Source organism: Schistocerca serialis, chromosome 9 (genome assembly GCF_023864345.2).
Source record: "Schistocerca serialis cubense isolate TAMUIC-IGC-003099 chromosome 9, iqSchSeri2.2, whole genome shotgun sequence".
In the NCBI taxonomy this organism is placed as follows: Eukaryota; Metazoa; Arthropoda; class Insecta; order Orthoptera; family Acrididae; genus Schistocerca; species Schistocerca serialis.
The window spans coordinates 425,069,537-425,082,160 of record NC_064646.1 but is presented as its reverse complement, the minus strand read 5'-3'; the positions used below and the strand labels follow the sequence as shown (position 1 = coordinate 425,082,160).

Below are 12,624 nucleotides of genomic sequence, written 5' to 3'. Positions count from 1 at the left end.
CATGCGTGCATGAGGTGTGCTTGCTTGTGTGCATGAATGATGTGTTTCCTTCTTTTACTGATGAAGGCTGTGGCCGAAATCTTTATGTAAGTGTCTTTTAATTGTGCCTGTCTTCAACTTAACATGTCTCCTTTATGGCCAATGGCAGTATGTCTTCTCCTACATTGTTGAAAGTAAAATATATTTGGCCAGCATTGGTTGTAAACAGCTTAAAAATATACTTACAAATTATGTTCCAACCAACAGACACATTGGCGGATTATTATACAAAAATTTCCTTCACTAGCAAACCTTATCAGCATTTAGTGACTAATCTGTAAATTATTATGGCCATGATAATGTAAAGCCCTCATTTTAATAAATAATGAAGGGAGTGAGGTAGGCACATATTATATAGTTATTATGTTCAGATACCTGATGCAAATAATGAATTAATTAGTCTTGACACATCCTACATATGCTAAATACTGCAACATAAACAAATATCTATGTTTTAAGTTTTCAGAAAACTGACAATTCAAGTTGTAAACAACAAGCAACAGAGTGGATACTTACAGATTTTTAAGAATGTTGGTGCAATAACACCCTATGATAAAAGAATTATACTCTAAAGCAATAAGACTTCATTAATAATCAGCTAATATATTTTCTAGTTACAATGAATATGTTCACATTATTGTCAGTTTTATCATAATCAGTACTCTCAGCCCTTTGTTATCACTGCTGGATAGAGGCACGCTCTGCACCTTTCTACATATTACAGTCTTATGTAATACTCATCACTTTTGCTTCTGCATTTTTTCTAACATTGTCTATCCAACTTTTATTTACATGTCTGCCTCAATATTTGCTTATCTCTTGAAGGCCAAGATTTGCACACTGAAAGCTCATGCTACACTGCCATTAATTAAAATTGGCACTGTACACTTATTGTAAACTGCACACTCCAGGTGTATCAGAAGTTTACGTCTGAATACTCCTCTTAATATACAACATATACTCCAAGTTGTTTTTACTCTTCTATTTACTTCTTTTGCTGTCATCTTGCTGTTGTTTTAAACTACACTAAATAGAAAAGCCATCAACTGGTTCAACGAATTAATTTTAATGTTGATCAACATTATTTTAGTCTTATTATAATTGATTTTCAGGACTAATTTTAGGCTTCCACTTATTAGGTTCTCTTCAGCTGACTCCATTTTCAATCCTGAATTTTTTACATGAAGTCTAATGAATGTGGTAACATTAACATACACAGTATGTACTATCAAAGAGATAGAGGGGCTGGCCAGTACTTACCTCAGCTCAGTACAGCCAATAGATACACAAAAAATAGAACCGAAAATTTACGTTCCTAGCTTTCAGAACAAATGTTCCTTCATCACGGAGGAGAGAGGGGAAAGAAAGGGAAGAAGGGAAAGTGAATTCAGTTACTCACAACCCAGGTTATGAAGCAAGAGGGACAGGAAAACAAGGAGGGTAGCAAGGATGGAGGCATGGTTGTCAGAGGGAAGCCAAAGATATTCTACTGTAACTACTGTGCCAGCTTCAAACCAAAGAGGATGCATATAGAAGTAAAGAGGTATATAGTATAAAGATAAATACAACTATGTAGGATGAAAAGATGCGTGAATGGCTAAAGAGGAAAGGGAAAGAGGAGAAGATTGAAGAGTAAATGGGAGTGAGGTTGTTTAACGTAGGTTCAGTCCAGGGGGATGGTGGGATGAAAGGTGTGTTGGAGTGCAAGTTCCCATCTCCGCAGTTCAGAGGGACTGGTGTTAGGTGGGAGAAGCCAAATGGCACATACGGTGTAGCAGGTTCCTAGGTCCCTAGAATTATGCTGGAGGGCATGCTCTGTTCTGGGTATTGGACATCTCCTAGGCGGACAGTTTGTCTGTGTCCGTTCATGCGCTCAGCCAGTTTAGTTGTTGTCATACCGATGTAAAAGGCTGCGCAGTGCACGCATGTCAGCTGATAAATGACATGTTTAGTTTCACACGTGGCCCGGCCTTGAATTGTGTATGTTTTACCAGTAGCGGGGCTGGAGTAGGTGGTTGTGGGGGGATGCATGGGGCAGGTTTTGCAGCGGGGTCGGTTACAGGGGTAGAAACCGCTGGGTAGAGAAGGTAGTCTGGGAATATTGTGGGGTTTAACAAGGATGTTACGGAGGTTAGGGGGGCGACGAAAGGCAAATCTGGGTGGTGTGGGAAGAATTTTGTCAAGGGATGATCTCATTTCAGGGGTTGACTTGAGAAAGTCATATCCCTGGCGGAGTAATTTATTGATGTATTCGAGGCCAGGATAATATTGGGTGACAAGGGGGATGCTTCTGTGTGGTCTGGGGGTAGGAACATTGTTGTTGGACGGGGAGGAATGTATTGCTCGAGAGATCTGTTTGTGGACAAGGTCTGCAGGATAGTTGCGGGAGAGAAAAGCACTGGTAAGGTTATTGGTGCAATTGTTGAGGGATTCGTCACTGGAGCAAATACGTTTGCCACAAATACCTAGGCTGTAGAGAAGGGAGCGTTTGATGTGGAATGGATGGCAGCTATCAAAGTGAAGGTACTGTTGTTTGTTTGTGGGTTTGATATGGACAGAGGTGTGGATGTGAGCTTCAACAAGATGAAGGTCAACATCCAGGAAGGTGGCTTGGGTTTTGGAGAAGGACCACATGAAATTCAGATTTGAAAAGGTTTCAGGTGGGAGAGGAGTGGGAATGGATCTGACCTTTCTTGTCACCATAGATGCTACATCCCTTTACACAAACATCCCACATACCCATGGTCTCTCTGCCCTTGAGCACTACCTCTCCCAACGCCCACCCGAAGATCTTCCAAAAACCTCGTTCCTTATCACACTTACCAACTTCATCCTCACCCATAATTACTTCACTTTTGAAGGCCAGACCTACAAACAAATCAGGGGAACGGCCATGGGAACCAGGATGGCTCCGTCCTATGCCAACCTCTTCATGGGCCACATGGAGGAGGCTTTCCTGAAGACCCAACAGCTGCTTCCCCTGGCCTGGTATAGGTTTATAGATGACGTCTTTGTGGTTGGACTCATGGTGAAGAAACACTCCTCAATTTCCTCTATAACCACAATTCATTTTCAAATCTGAATTTCACCTGGTCCTTCTCCAAAATCCAAGCCACCTTCCTGGATGTTGAACTTCATCTTGTTGAAGCTCACATCCATACCTCTGTCCATATCAAACCCACAAACAAACAACAGTACCTTCACTTTGATAGCTACCATCCATTCCACATCAAACGCTCCCTTCCCTACAGCCTAGGTATTCGTGGCAAACGTATCTGCTCCAGTGACGAATCCCTCAACAATTACACCAATAACCTGACCAGTGCTTTCCTCTCCCGCAACTATCCTGCAGACCTTGTCCACAAACAGATCTCCCGAACAATACATTCCTCCCCGTCCAACAACAATGTTCCTACCCCCCGACCACACAGAAGCATCCCCCTTGTCATCCAATATTATCCTGGCCTCGAATACATCAATAAATTACTCCGCCAGGGATATGACTTTCTCAAGTCAACCCCTGAAATGAGATCATCCCTTGACAAAATTCTCCACACACCACCCAGATTTGCCTTTCGTTGCCCCCCTAACCTCCGTAACATCCTTGTGAAACCCTACAATATTCCCAGACTACCTTCTCTACCCAGCAGTTTCTCCTGTAACCGACCCCGCTGCAAAACCTGCCCCATGCATCCCCCCACAACCACCTACTCCAGCCCCGCTACTGGTAAAATATACACAATTCAAGGCAGGGCCACGTGTGAAACTACACATGTCATTTATCAGCTGACATGCGTGCACTGCACAGCCTTTTACATCGGTATGACAACAACTAAACTGGCTGAGCGCATGAACGGACACAGACAAACTGTCCGCCTAGGAGATGTCCAATACCCAGTAGCGGAGCATGCCCTCAAGCATAATTCTAGGGACCTAGGAACCTGCTACACTGTATGTGCCATTTGGCTTTTCCCAACCAACACCAGTCACTCTGAACTACGGAGATGGGAACTTGCACTCCAACACATCCTTTCATCCCGCCATCCCCCTGGACTGAACCTATGTCAAACAACCTCACTCCCATTTTCTCTTCAGTCTTCTCCTCTTTCCCTTTCCTCTTTAGCCATTCATGCATCTTTTCATCCTACATAGTTGTGTTTATCTTTATACTATATACCTCTTTACTTCTGTATGCATCCTCTTTGGTTTGAAGCTGGCACAGTACTTACAGTAGAATATCTTTGGCTTCCCTCTGACAACCACGCCTCCATCCTTGCTACCCTCCCTGTTTTCCTGTCCCTGTTGCTTCATAACCTGGGTTGTGAGTAACTGAATCCACTTTCCCTTCTTCCCTTTCTTTCCCCTCTCTCCTCCCTGATGAAGGAACATTTGTTCTGAAAGCTAGGAACGTAAATTTTCGGTTCTGTTTTTTGTGTATCTATCGGCTGTACTGAGCTGAGGTAAGTAGTGGCCAGCCCCTCTATGTCTTTGTTAGTATCTGTTTCACATCTTTATATGAGATTTTCCATTAATCATTAGATCACAGTATGTACTATGATATAATAACAAACACCCCATGAACAGTGGACCTAAGTGTAATAGGGTGGCATACTCGCCTCAACAACGGGACATCCATATCATAGGTGCTGCCATGTCGGAGGTGTAGCTGTGGAGGGACCAGACTAACTTATGGTTTCTGGACAGGAACAGCAGCATTTTCAGTAGCTGGAAGGATAACAGTCTTGAGGATCAACTCATTTGCCCAAGCAACATCAGCCAACATGCTTCTATGTCAGTGCTGCAAGTTGGCTCGTACCGGGGAAATTGCAGCCCTATAGTTTCTCAATGACATGCAGCAGTAATGTATGGTTTAATAATGATGGTATCCTCTTGGGTAAAACATTCCATAGATGAAACAGATTCTGGGGGAGATTCCACAGAACGCTATTGTCATCAGAAAATACAAATGTGGTGTTCTAGGAGAAGTGCACAGAATGTTAGCTCACTTAACCAGGCAGGTAGGAGAGAATTTAAAAAGAAAGTGGATGGTCTGAAGTTGGATATAATATGAAATAGTTACGTGTGGTCGTACGAAAAATAGGATTTTTGGCCATATGAGCACAGGATTGTCAACAAAAAATCAGACAGAGGAAACACTGGAGCACAGGGCTGATAATAAATAAGAAAAATGACTGTGGGTGGACTACTACGAACAGCATAGTGAACAAGCCAAGTTTAATACAAAGCTAAATTCCAACACAACAGAACAAGTATGTCTGTCTGCTAGCTCCAAAGATGATAAAGATATTGAAAAAACATGTCTGATGAGACAAAAAAATTGTTCAGTTTCTCTGGATAGATGAGAAATTAATTGTGATGGACAACTGGAATTTAACAGTACAAAAAGCATGAGAAGGAAAAATAGTACGAAAATATAGACTTAAGGAAAGGAATTAACGTGGAACTCTCCTGGTAGAATATTGCACAGAGTTAACAAACAATCGAAACCGCAGGTAGGAATATCAACACTGTAGAAAAAGACAGATTGCTAATTACCGTAAAGAAGACACGTGAAGTTACAGATAGACACAATTAAAAGACTCTTACACAAAGCTTTCAGTCACTGCATTCATCAGTAAAAGAGAGATACACACCATTCATACATACAAGAAAGTACAGCTCCTGCACACGTGACTGCCAACTTCAGCATCTCGGGCTGGAATGTCACATTTACAATTGCAAAAGCTTGCTTTAAGAACCTTGACACACGACTATACATGCAACATCGGGAGGTTGTAAATAGATAACATAATGGTAAGACAGAGAATTTAAACACAATTTTAAACTGCAAAACAGTTCCAGGGGCAGATGTGGATCTGACCCTAATATAGTGACAATAATCAGACAAAACTGGGAACGACTCAAAAACCACAACTGCTTGCAAAGTTGCTGGCTTTAAAGGAAAGCCGTAGCTGCTGATAGGCCAGCATGTCTTCAGTGGCACCGACAGCGGCATCTGCAAATGCAGCCACACCACCTAGCGCCCATCATTGATTCTCATGCCATCTGTTGGGTCTACAGACTCACTACATTAGGATACCAGATCCCTCACCCAGAATGGTTGCATAGGGCTGGAAGTGCCAGAGACAATGGAGGGGGAGGGCAAACAGTGGCACGGGTTGAGGCCTGGCATAAAAGCCTCTGCTTCCACGCACTGAGCAGGAGCAATGGTATAGATGGTAGCCATGGATGGAGCACATGGGCATGCCAGCACTCCAAATGCCTCAGTGTCCACCTCGAAAGGCACAGTCCATGGGTAGCAAACACTGTGGTTGGCATTATGAATGTTTTGCCCCACACAAGCATGTCCGCACAGCTACGTTCCATGGGCTGTGGGGTCAGGAGGTGGAGGAGAGTACATGGCAGCTGCCCATGGAGGAGTCTGCCAGGCTATGTCCCTTTTCTGTGCTGAGAAACAGCATGAGTGGAGCTGTAGTGGTGCCTGCTGCTAAGTGTATGCACCACATGCTTCACTTTGACATTTAAAGGAGGGCTGAAATGGCAGACTGGTGCTTGAACTGGAGGTGCAGAATTGTTTGAAATCTGCCGCTATGGAGCATGGTCCATTGTCCAGCATGATGGTGTGGGGGAACTCCTATGAAGGCTCGAATCTGGGTGAGAGCAGTGAGAGTGGACTTGGCAAAAAGAAATGGGCCACCCATGGAGCACGTAGCGGATGACATGCCGCAAGATGGGGTTGCGACGTGTCTGCAGCTATGTGGTTTTTTGTTTTCTTGGTACCCTTCTGACACTCCTATTATATATAATTTTAAAAATCAGCAGTCACTTAAACCTACTGTAATGAGGTAGAAACAACGAAGACATGTAATGGCATGGAATCCAAAAACTAACTACATATAAACGTACAAAATGCCCTGCTACTGGTTTTAAATTAAATATGCAATGATGCTAATACATACCTATCACTTCATCATTATAGCTTTTCAACAGTGCCTTCCCTGAAGTAACTGACAGTGATATTTTAAAAATCAGCAGTCACTTAAACCTACTGTAATGAGGTAGAAGCAACGAAGACATGTAATGGCATGGAATCCAAAAACTAACAACATATAAACGTACAAAATGCCCTGCTACTGGTTTTAAATTAAATATGCAATGATGCTAATACATACCTATCACTTCATCATTATAGCTTTTCAACAGTGCCTTCCCTGAAGTAACTGACAGTGATATTTCCTCCTGTGTCAACTGGAAGTTATGCACAGCATCAGCAAGTATTTTGGCTTCCAGCAATAACTTATTAGGTACATCATCCACTGGATAAACAGCTTGCAATGTTTCACATTCAAGTATTGGCATATAGTGTGTTTTCACTACATTGTGACGGCAGCGTAGTTCAAAAATTAATTTTGTGCCATCACGCTCAAGATGAATCAAACATGTTTCCACTTGTTTATCTAAATTTGCTGGTGAACGAATAATTGGAGCACAAGACTGCAAAATAAAACACAGTAGGCCTAAAGTGAGTGAAATAAAAGGTAAAGCTGTAGAAAACATATACGTAACTACTGTAATGCAGTAACTCATACCTTCATTGATATTTTACATTTTACTATTTCCTCATTATCAGTGCTGGTTTCCCTTTTGTAATAGGAACAGAAAGCCTTTGAAAATGTAAATGTAGCATATGCTGATCGGGCAGAATTCACACTCCTAAAAGCAATGCCATCTTTTTGTGGTTCTACATAAAGTTCATCCCCAATCTTTGCTAATGATTGTATTGCTCTTGCCAGTACTGCAGAAACAAACAAAAATGTATATCAGTCTATTTTTCAAAAAAGCTCTTGATATGTTTTTCCATTTTAACCTCCTGTATCTGATTAAAGCACCAATTACAATTTTATAACCAATTTCAATATTTAAAAACAGTTCAAGATGTAACATGGAATTGGTCCATAGTTCCTGTCTGTCTGTTAGTGTACAGCTAGACTTCTTCCATACCCCAGAAAGTTCTCACTCATGATGGAATTAATGGAACATTATGTGTGGCTGAATTAACGATATACGTAAGTACTTAGATCTCAAGGCATAAAATGGTATGACTTTTAAATATGAAAGTGGAGTAAAAAAAGAATTTTTTATCATAATTTTAATCTATCCTAAAATGATACTTCTGCCAACTCTGTACTATACTTATTTTCCCAGGTGCCCAGTGATAATAAACACTGGAGTCAGTAAATGCAGATGAGAAATGCATGGGCATTTCAGGAATCAGGAGTCATTTGTTTCCCCTACCTTCTATATCATTTTTTTTCTGAATCACAAGTACTTGTAAAGGTATATGTTAGTAGCTATTACATAAGTTTGTGCTGCAAAAACAAATAAATTATTTATGGTGTGCATTTCTGCTACCAATGGTAAAAAGGTAATTATTTGCAAATTTTGATATATGTGCAATGTATCTTAAATATCAGTAGCTGCTAGTGGGAGTCACTGATTGTGTAACACATCATTAATCACATTTCACGAGTCCCATGGAGAGTGCTCTCTCAGACGAGGAAAGAAGTTAAATACGTTCCTTTAATGTAATAGTAAAGGAGTATTACAGTACTAATTAGGCCTGCAGATTAACTTAAAACATTAAATTCAGAGATTCTATGTAGATATTCTTCACTAGAGCAAGAGGAGTCACCCCATATAAAGTTCATTAATTCCGTCTCATACTCCAAACTGTGATCTATATGACATTTAATGTGCTCTGGTAGGTTGCTGAATACATGTATATCAATGTATGATACTCATTACTGTACTAACATTATCTCCTGGAATTCGTTGTGGAAGTTGTTTTTGGTCCTAGTGTTGCACACCTTAAGCTTGCTGTTAATATGTGCAAAATCGTCACTCTATTACCTCTTGTTTCGTTACATTCATGTATACAGTTACCACCTAATATTATTACAAATAATGACCAAATTATAAAAACAGTGTCATACAACATAAATATTTACGAAGACTCGTGCGTGCAACAAAACTAATTTATGTAAACGCTAGGGACAGCATTGATAGGTTACTTGCAATACACCAGGGTGTGTTATATACTCAATGACTGAGGTATCATATCATACAAGTTCTTGCACTTGATTGCACGAAGCAATTCTGTTCGTAAGGCAGTACAACTCTAACATTCCCTCTCGATTAGTGCTGTTTAATATATGGATTGTGGAGGAGGAGCAGAAGATGTTTATTCATGCAGTTTGAGGCACTGCATGGAATGGAACTAAATATTAAATTCTAGCATAAAATAAATAAATCGCAAACCTTTCACATTCAAGCCCGGGATGATACACTTCATAATGTGACAATATAGACATACATGATTTACATATTTTTTTGGTTCACTTATCACACATTGTTTATACTATATCACCATACCCATAACATAAACAAATGTTAACCTCCTACCACTACCAAAGATTATTTGCAAATTGAGTGTCTACCAGCGATGTTTGTATAACCATGCTACCAATGCTCTCTGGTACTTACAAACTCAGAGTTGCTTCTATCCTCCCCTAGACAAACCTGTGTATAGACTCTTTATCTCCCACTAAGGCTTGTTACGACTAATTTTTTTACATGGTATTTTTTGTCGCCCTAAACGTTACAAAGTTCTGTCCACGATCTGCGATTGTTCATGATATTACACGTATGTTGGTAATGCGTTACCGTGTCGAGTTCGACGCAGCCAATGGGAGGGTATTATGTGCTAGCCAATGGGCAGCTGTTAATCAGATTTGGTTTTATGCCGCTATATTCGAAACTTTTCGGGTTATGCAGAAGCGCTTCCTTCACGTTTTTGCCACAGACAGGCGTTTCTGTTATTGTTACATACAATACACTTTTGTTGAAATGTATTAATTATTTTTAAACATGGAATCTTGGTCACGATAACGAACTGATGTACAAACTTTACGTCTTCGAAGCGTCTATCATTCTGACTCTGTGTATTTAAAAGACTATGCACTATTTCCCATCATTTTCTGTTTCCTGGTATTGTTGTTTTCTGTAAAGACCACACTGGCTCTCCACTCTGTGACACAGATGTATGTAAAATGAATGATAGATTGGCGACGTGAAGCACTGTTAAGTAGGCTCTTGTACCGCATGTGATTTATCTTTGGGTTAATGTGGCTTAGAGACAGTTCCTTTCGAAGTGCAATGTGTCTGTCCTTCCTCCATGGAGTCTTCAATGAATGTGGCCTCAAATCTAGTCCATTGACTGTATGAAAAATAGTTTTGTTGTTTCTCGGTAGAGTTTTATTATCGTGTACTGATAACTAGACGTGGAATACACTGCAAGTCACAAAGTCAAAACATGGTTATTCATGCATAACACTGTTATAGCATAGCTTTGGTACAAGAAGCAGTATTAACAAGTGACTGTGGCAAAAGAGCAAGAAAATAAACAACAAAATGTATTGTATGTAGTAAGTTGTTCGCATAGTAATTAACCTAGAAACCTATTACTGCAAAATTCATCATTAACTGAGCCACTTAATTTATGAGTTTCCTTACAATTACATTTGATTATCTTATCTCTTAAAATGGCTTCGAGACAGAGCCATATTTATCATTTCTGAATCACAGGGCACACTATAAGAGTAACAATAATGGGATTCTGCAGCTATCTCCCTTGGTCACCAAGCATTACAGTTGAAACAGACCTTATTTTTAACACTAGATTACAGCAGTTAACATCCCATTCCCACCTAAGCGATTAAACCGCGAACAATCTGGTACATCATTTCTGAGTAAAATCGAGAGTTACCCATCACTTGTTAGTGATAAAAAAGAGTGTTAAGTAGTCTATATTTCATATCTTAATGCGTATGTACGTAATTCACAGAATCTAGTGTCCCACGATTTTTACTCAAACAAATCAGCATTAATTTTATTTCAAAACGTACCCAAGACTAATTAAACTCAACTCGTAGGGAGCTCGGTATATCTCCACCAGTATTCACCTGAAGATACGCAGAAGATTAAGGGCCGATATATTGTGGCAGCCGATTACAAACATCTGGAAGTTCCTCCGAAATTTCATAGAACTAACTCAAACAGATGGAAATATCGTTACTAAAGACCACTGAGTCTCTGAATGACCTCTACCGCATATCATTTTATAAATTTCCAATAATTAATACATTTCCTCGTCATGTTAGAAAATCAGCCACAGATAGATTCATTAAATAGGAATAATTTTGTAGACTCTCTTACACAATATTACTTGGTATTTCTATTTAAAACCCATAATATTACAATATTTTAGAATTTCATATACTTCAGTTTGCTTTGGTTGGGATACAGTGAAATATGGAGTTCCACAAGGCTCAATACTTTGTCACTTCCTCGTAATAACCTTTATCAATGACCTTTCTGTGATGTATGAGCCAAAAACACCTTTCCTCCTATTTTCAGATGACACGACCACTACAACTGACAAAGTACCTAACTTCACTATAGAAAATACTGCTACCACTATATTCAAGAAGGTTTTAGATTGATCTGTCACTCAGTGTCAGTAAAATTCCGTTGATTTACTTAATATTAACTTCAGTATTAAACGGTCAGTTCACATACTTGAATTATGTGATAGACAGCTTAGTAGCATTTGCCATTCACTTGATTGCATATGTTTTAAATGTATAAGGGAGACTTTATAGTGCGTTTAAAATTAGTTGTGACTTTTGACAGTTCAGTGCGGAGGGAGTGGAGGGAAGCGAAGTTGCCAGCGTGAACTGGACGCGTCGGCGGGTGACTTTTATGGACAGCAAGCCGCGCAAGCTGGCCGATATGCAATCTTTCTCAAACTGTTACCAAAAAAACTATCAGCTAAAAACATCTGATTCTCGCAATCTTACAGGTTAATTCTTCAGCTTCATGATGAACTGTGAAGCATTGTGTTAATGCTCGTAGTTATTGTGATATTTCGATATCAGGTAAACTACTGCAAGAAATTCTTAAAGTTTGCAGTGAATAATAAGGGCAGCTATGATTTAAATTAACGTGATGCGGACGAAAGCTGATTAAACTATGTCCTTTAGCATCAGTCCGTTTGTCGAACTGTTACCGTGGGGTTTTCGGCTTGTAGAGCATTTCAAGTTACATTACCTTCACCTTCTATATGCTACGTTCAACGTTAGCCAGTGGAACATTTCTTTGTACCCAGAACCAAGTATCCACTTTCATCCACAGGGTTGGTGTAGCTTTATCCATCACAACAGAGTGGTATGGCGCAATGTCCATTATTGTCGAATTCGGAGGAATATTTTGCAGTAGAACATTATTTTCACAGCCAGTGAATGTGTTCCTGAACATCCACTTTTATTGTTATTATTAATACACCACCAACACGAAACACTCATTCACATTACCTGACGATTGTGGAACACTTCAACGCCAGAAAATATCCTTTACGAGAGCTAATGAACATAGGTGACTCTGATGCGCGACACCTACGTCCCCGCCGCTAAGGCATACGTCAAAAGTCGCAACTAATTTTAAACG

The 12,624-nt window shown here is 40.1% G+C and overlaps 1 protein-coding gene across 1 annotated transcript in view; it reads right to left on the bottom strand.

Annotated features, from left to right (window-relative positions):
* The window catches only part of LOC126419071 (cell cycle checkpoint control protein RAD9A), a 40,039-nt gene extending 30,512 nt beyond the window's left edge, over positions 1 to 9,527 (bottom strand). Inside the window, exons 1-3 of the mRNA XM_050086152.1 lie at positions 9,379 to 9,527; positions 7,650 to 7,855; positions 7,233 to 7,554 (exon numbers count right to left, since the gene is read on the bottom strand). Of these exons, the coding sequence (XP_049942109.1) occupies positions 7,233 to 7,554; positions 7,650 to 7,855; positions 9,379 to 9,412 (562 nt within the window). The 5' untranslated portion in view covers positions 9,413 to 9,527. The remainder of the gene's footprint in view (positions 1 to 7,232; positions 7,555 to 7,649; positions 7,856 to 9,378) is intronic.
* Between the last annotated feature and the right edge of the window lie 3,097 nt (positions 9,528 to 12,624).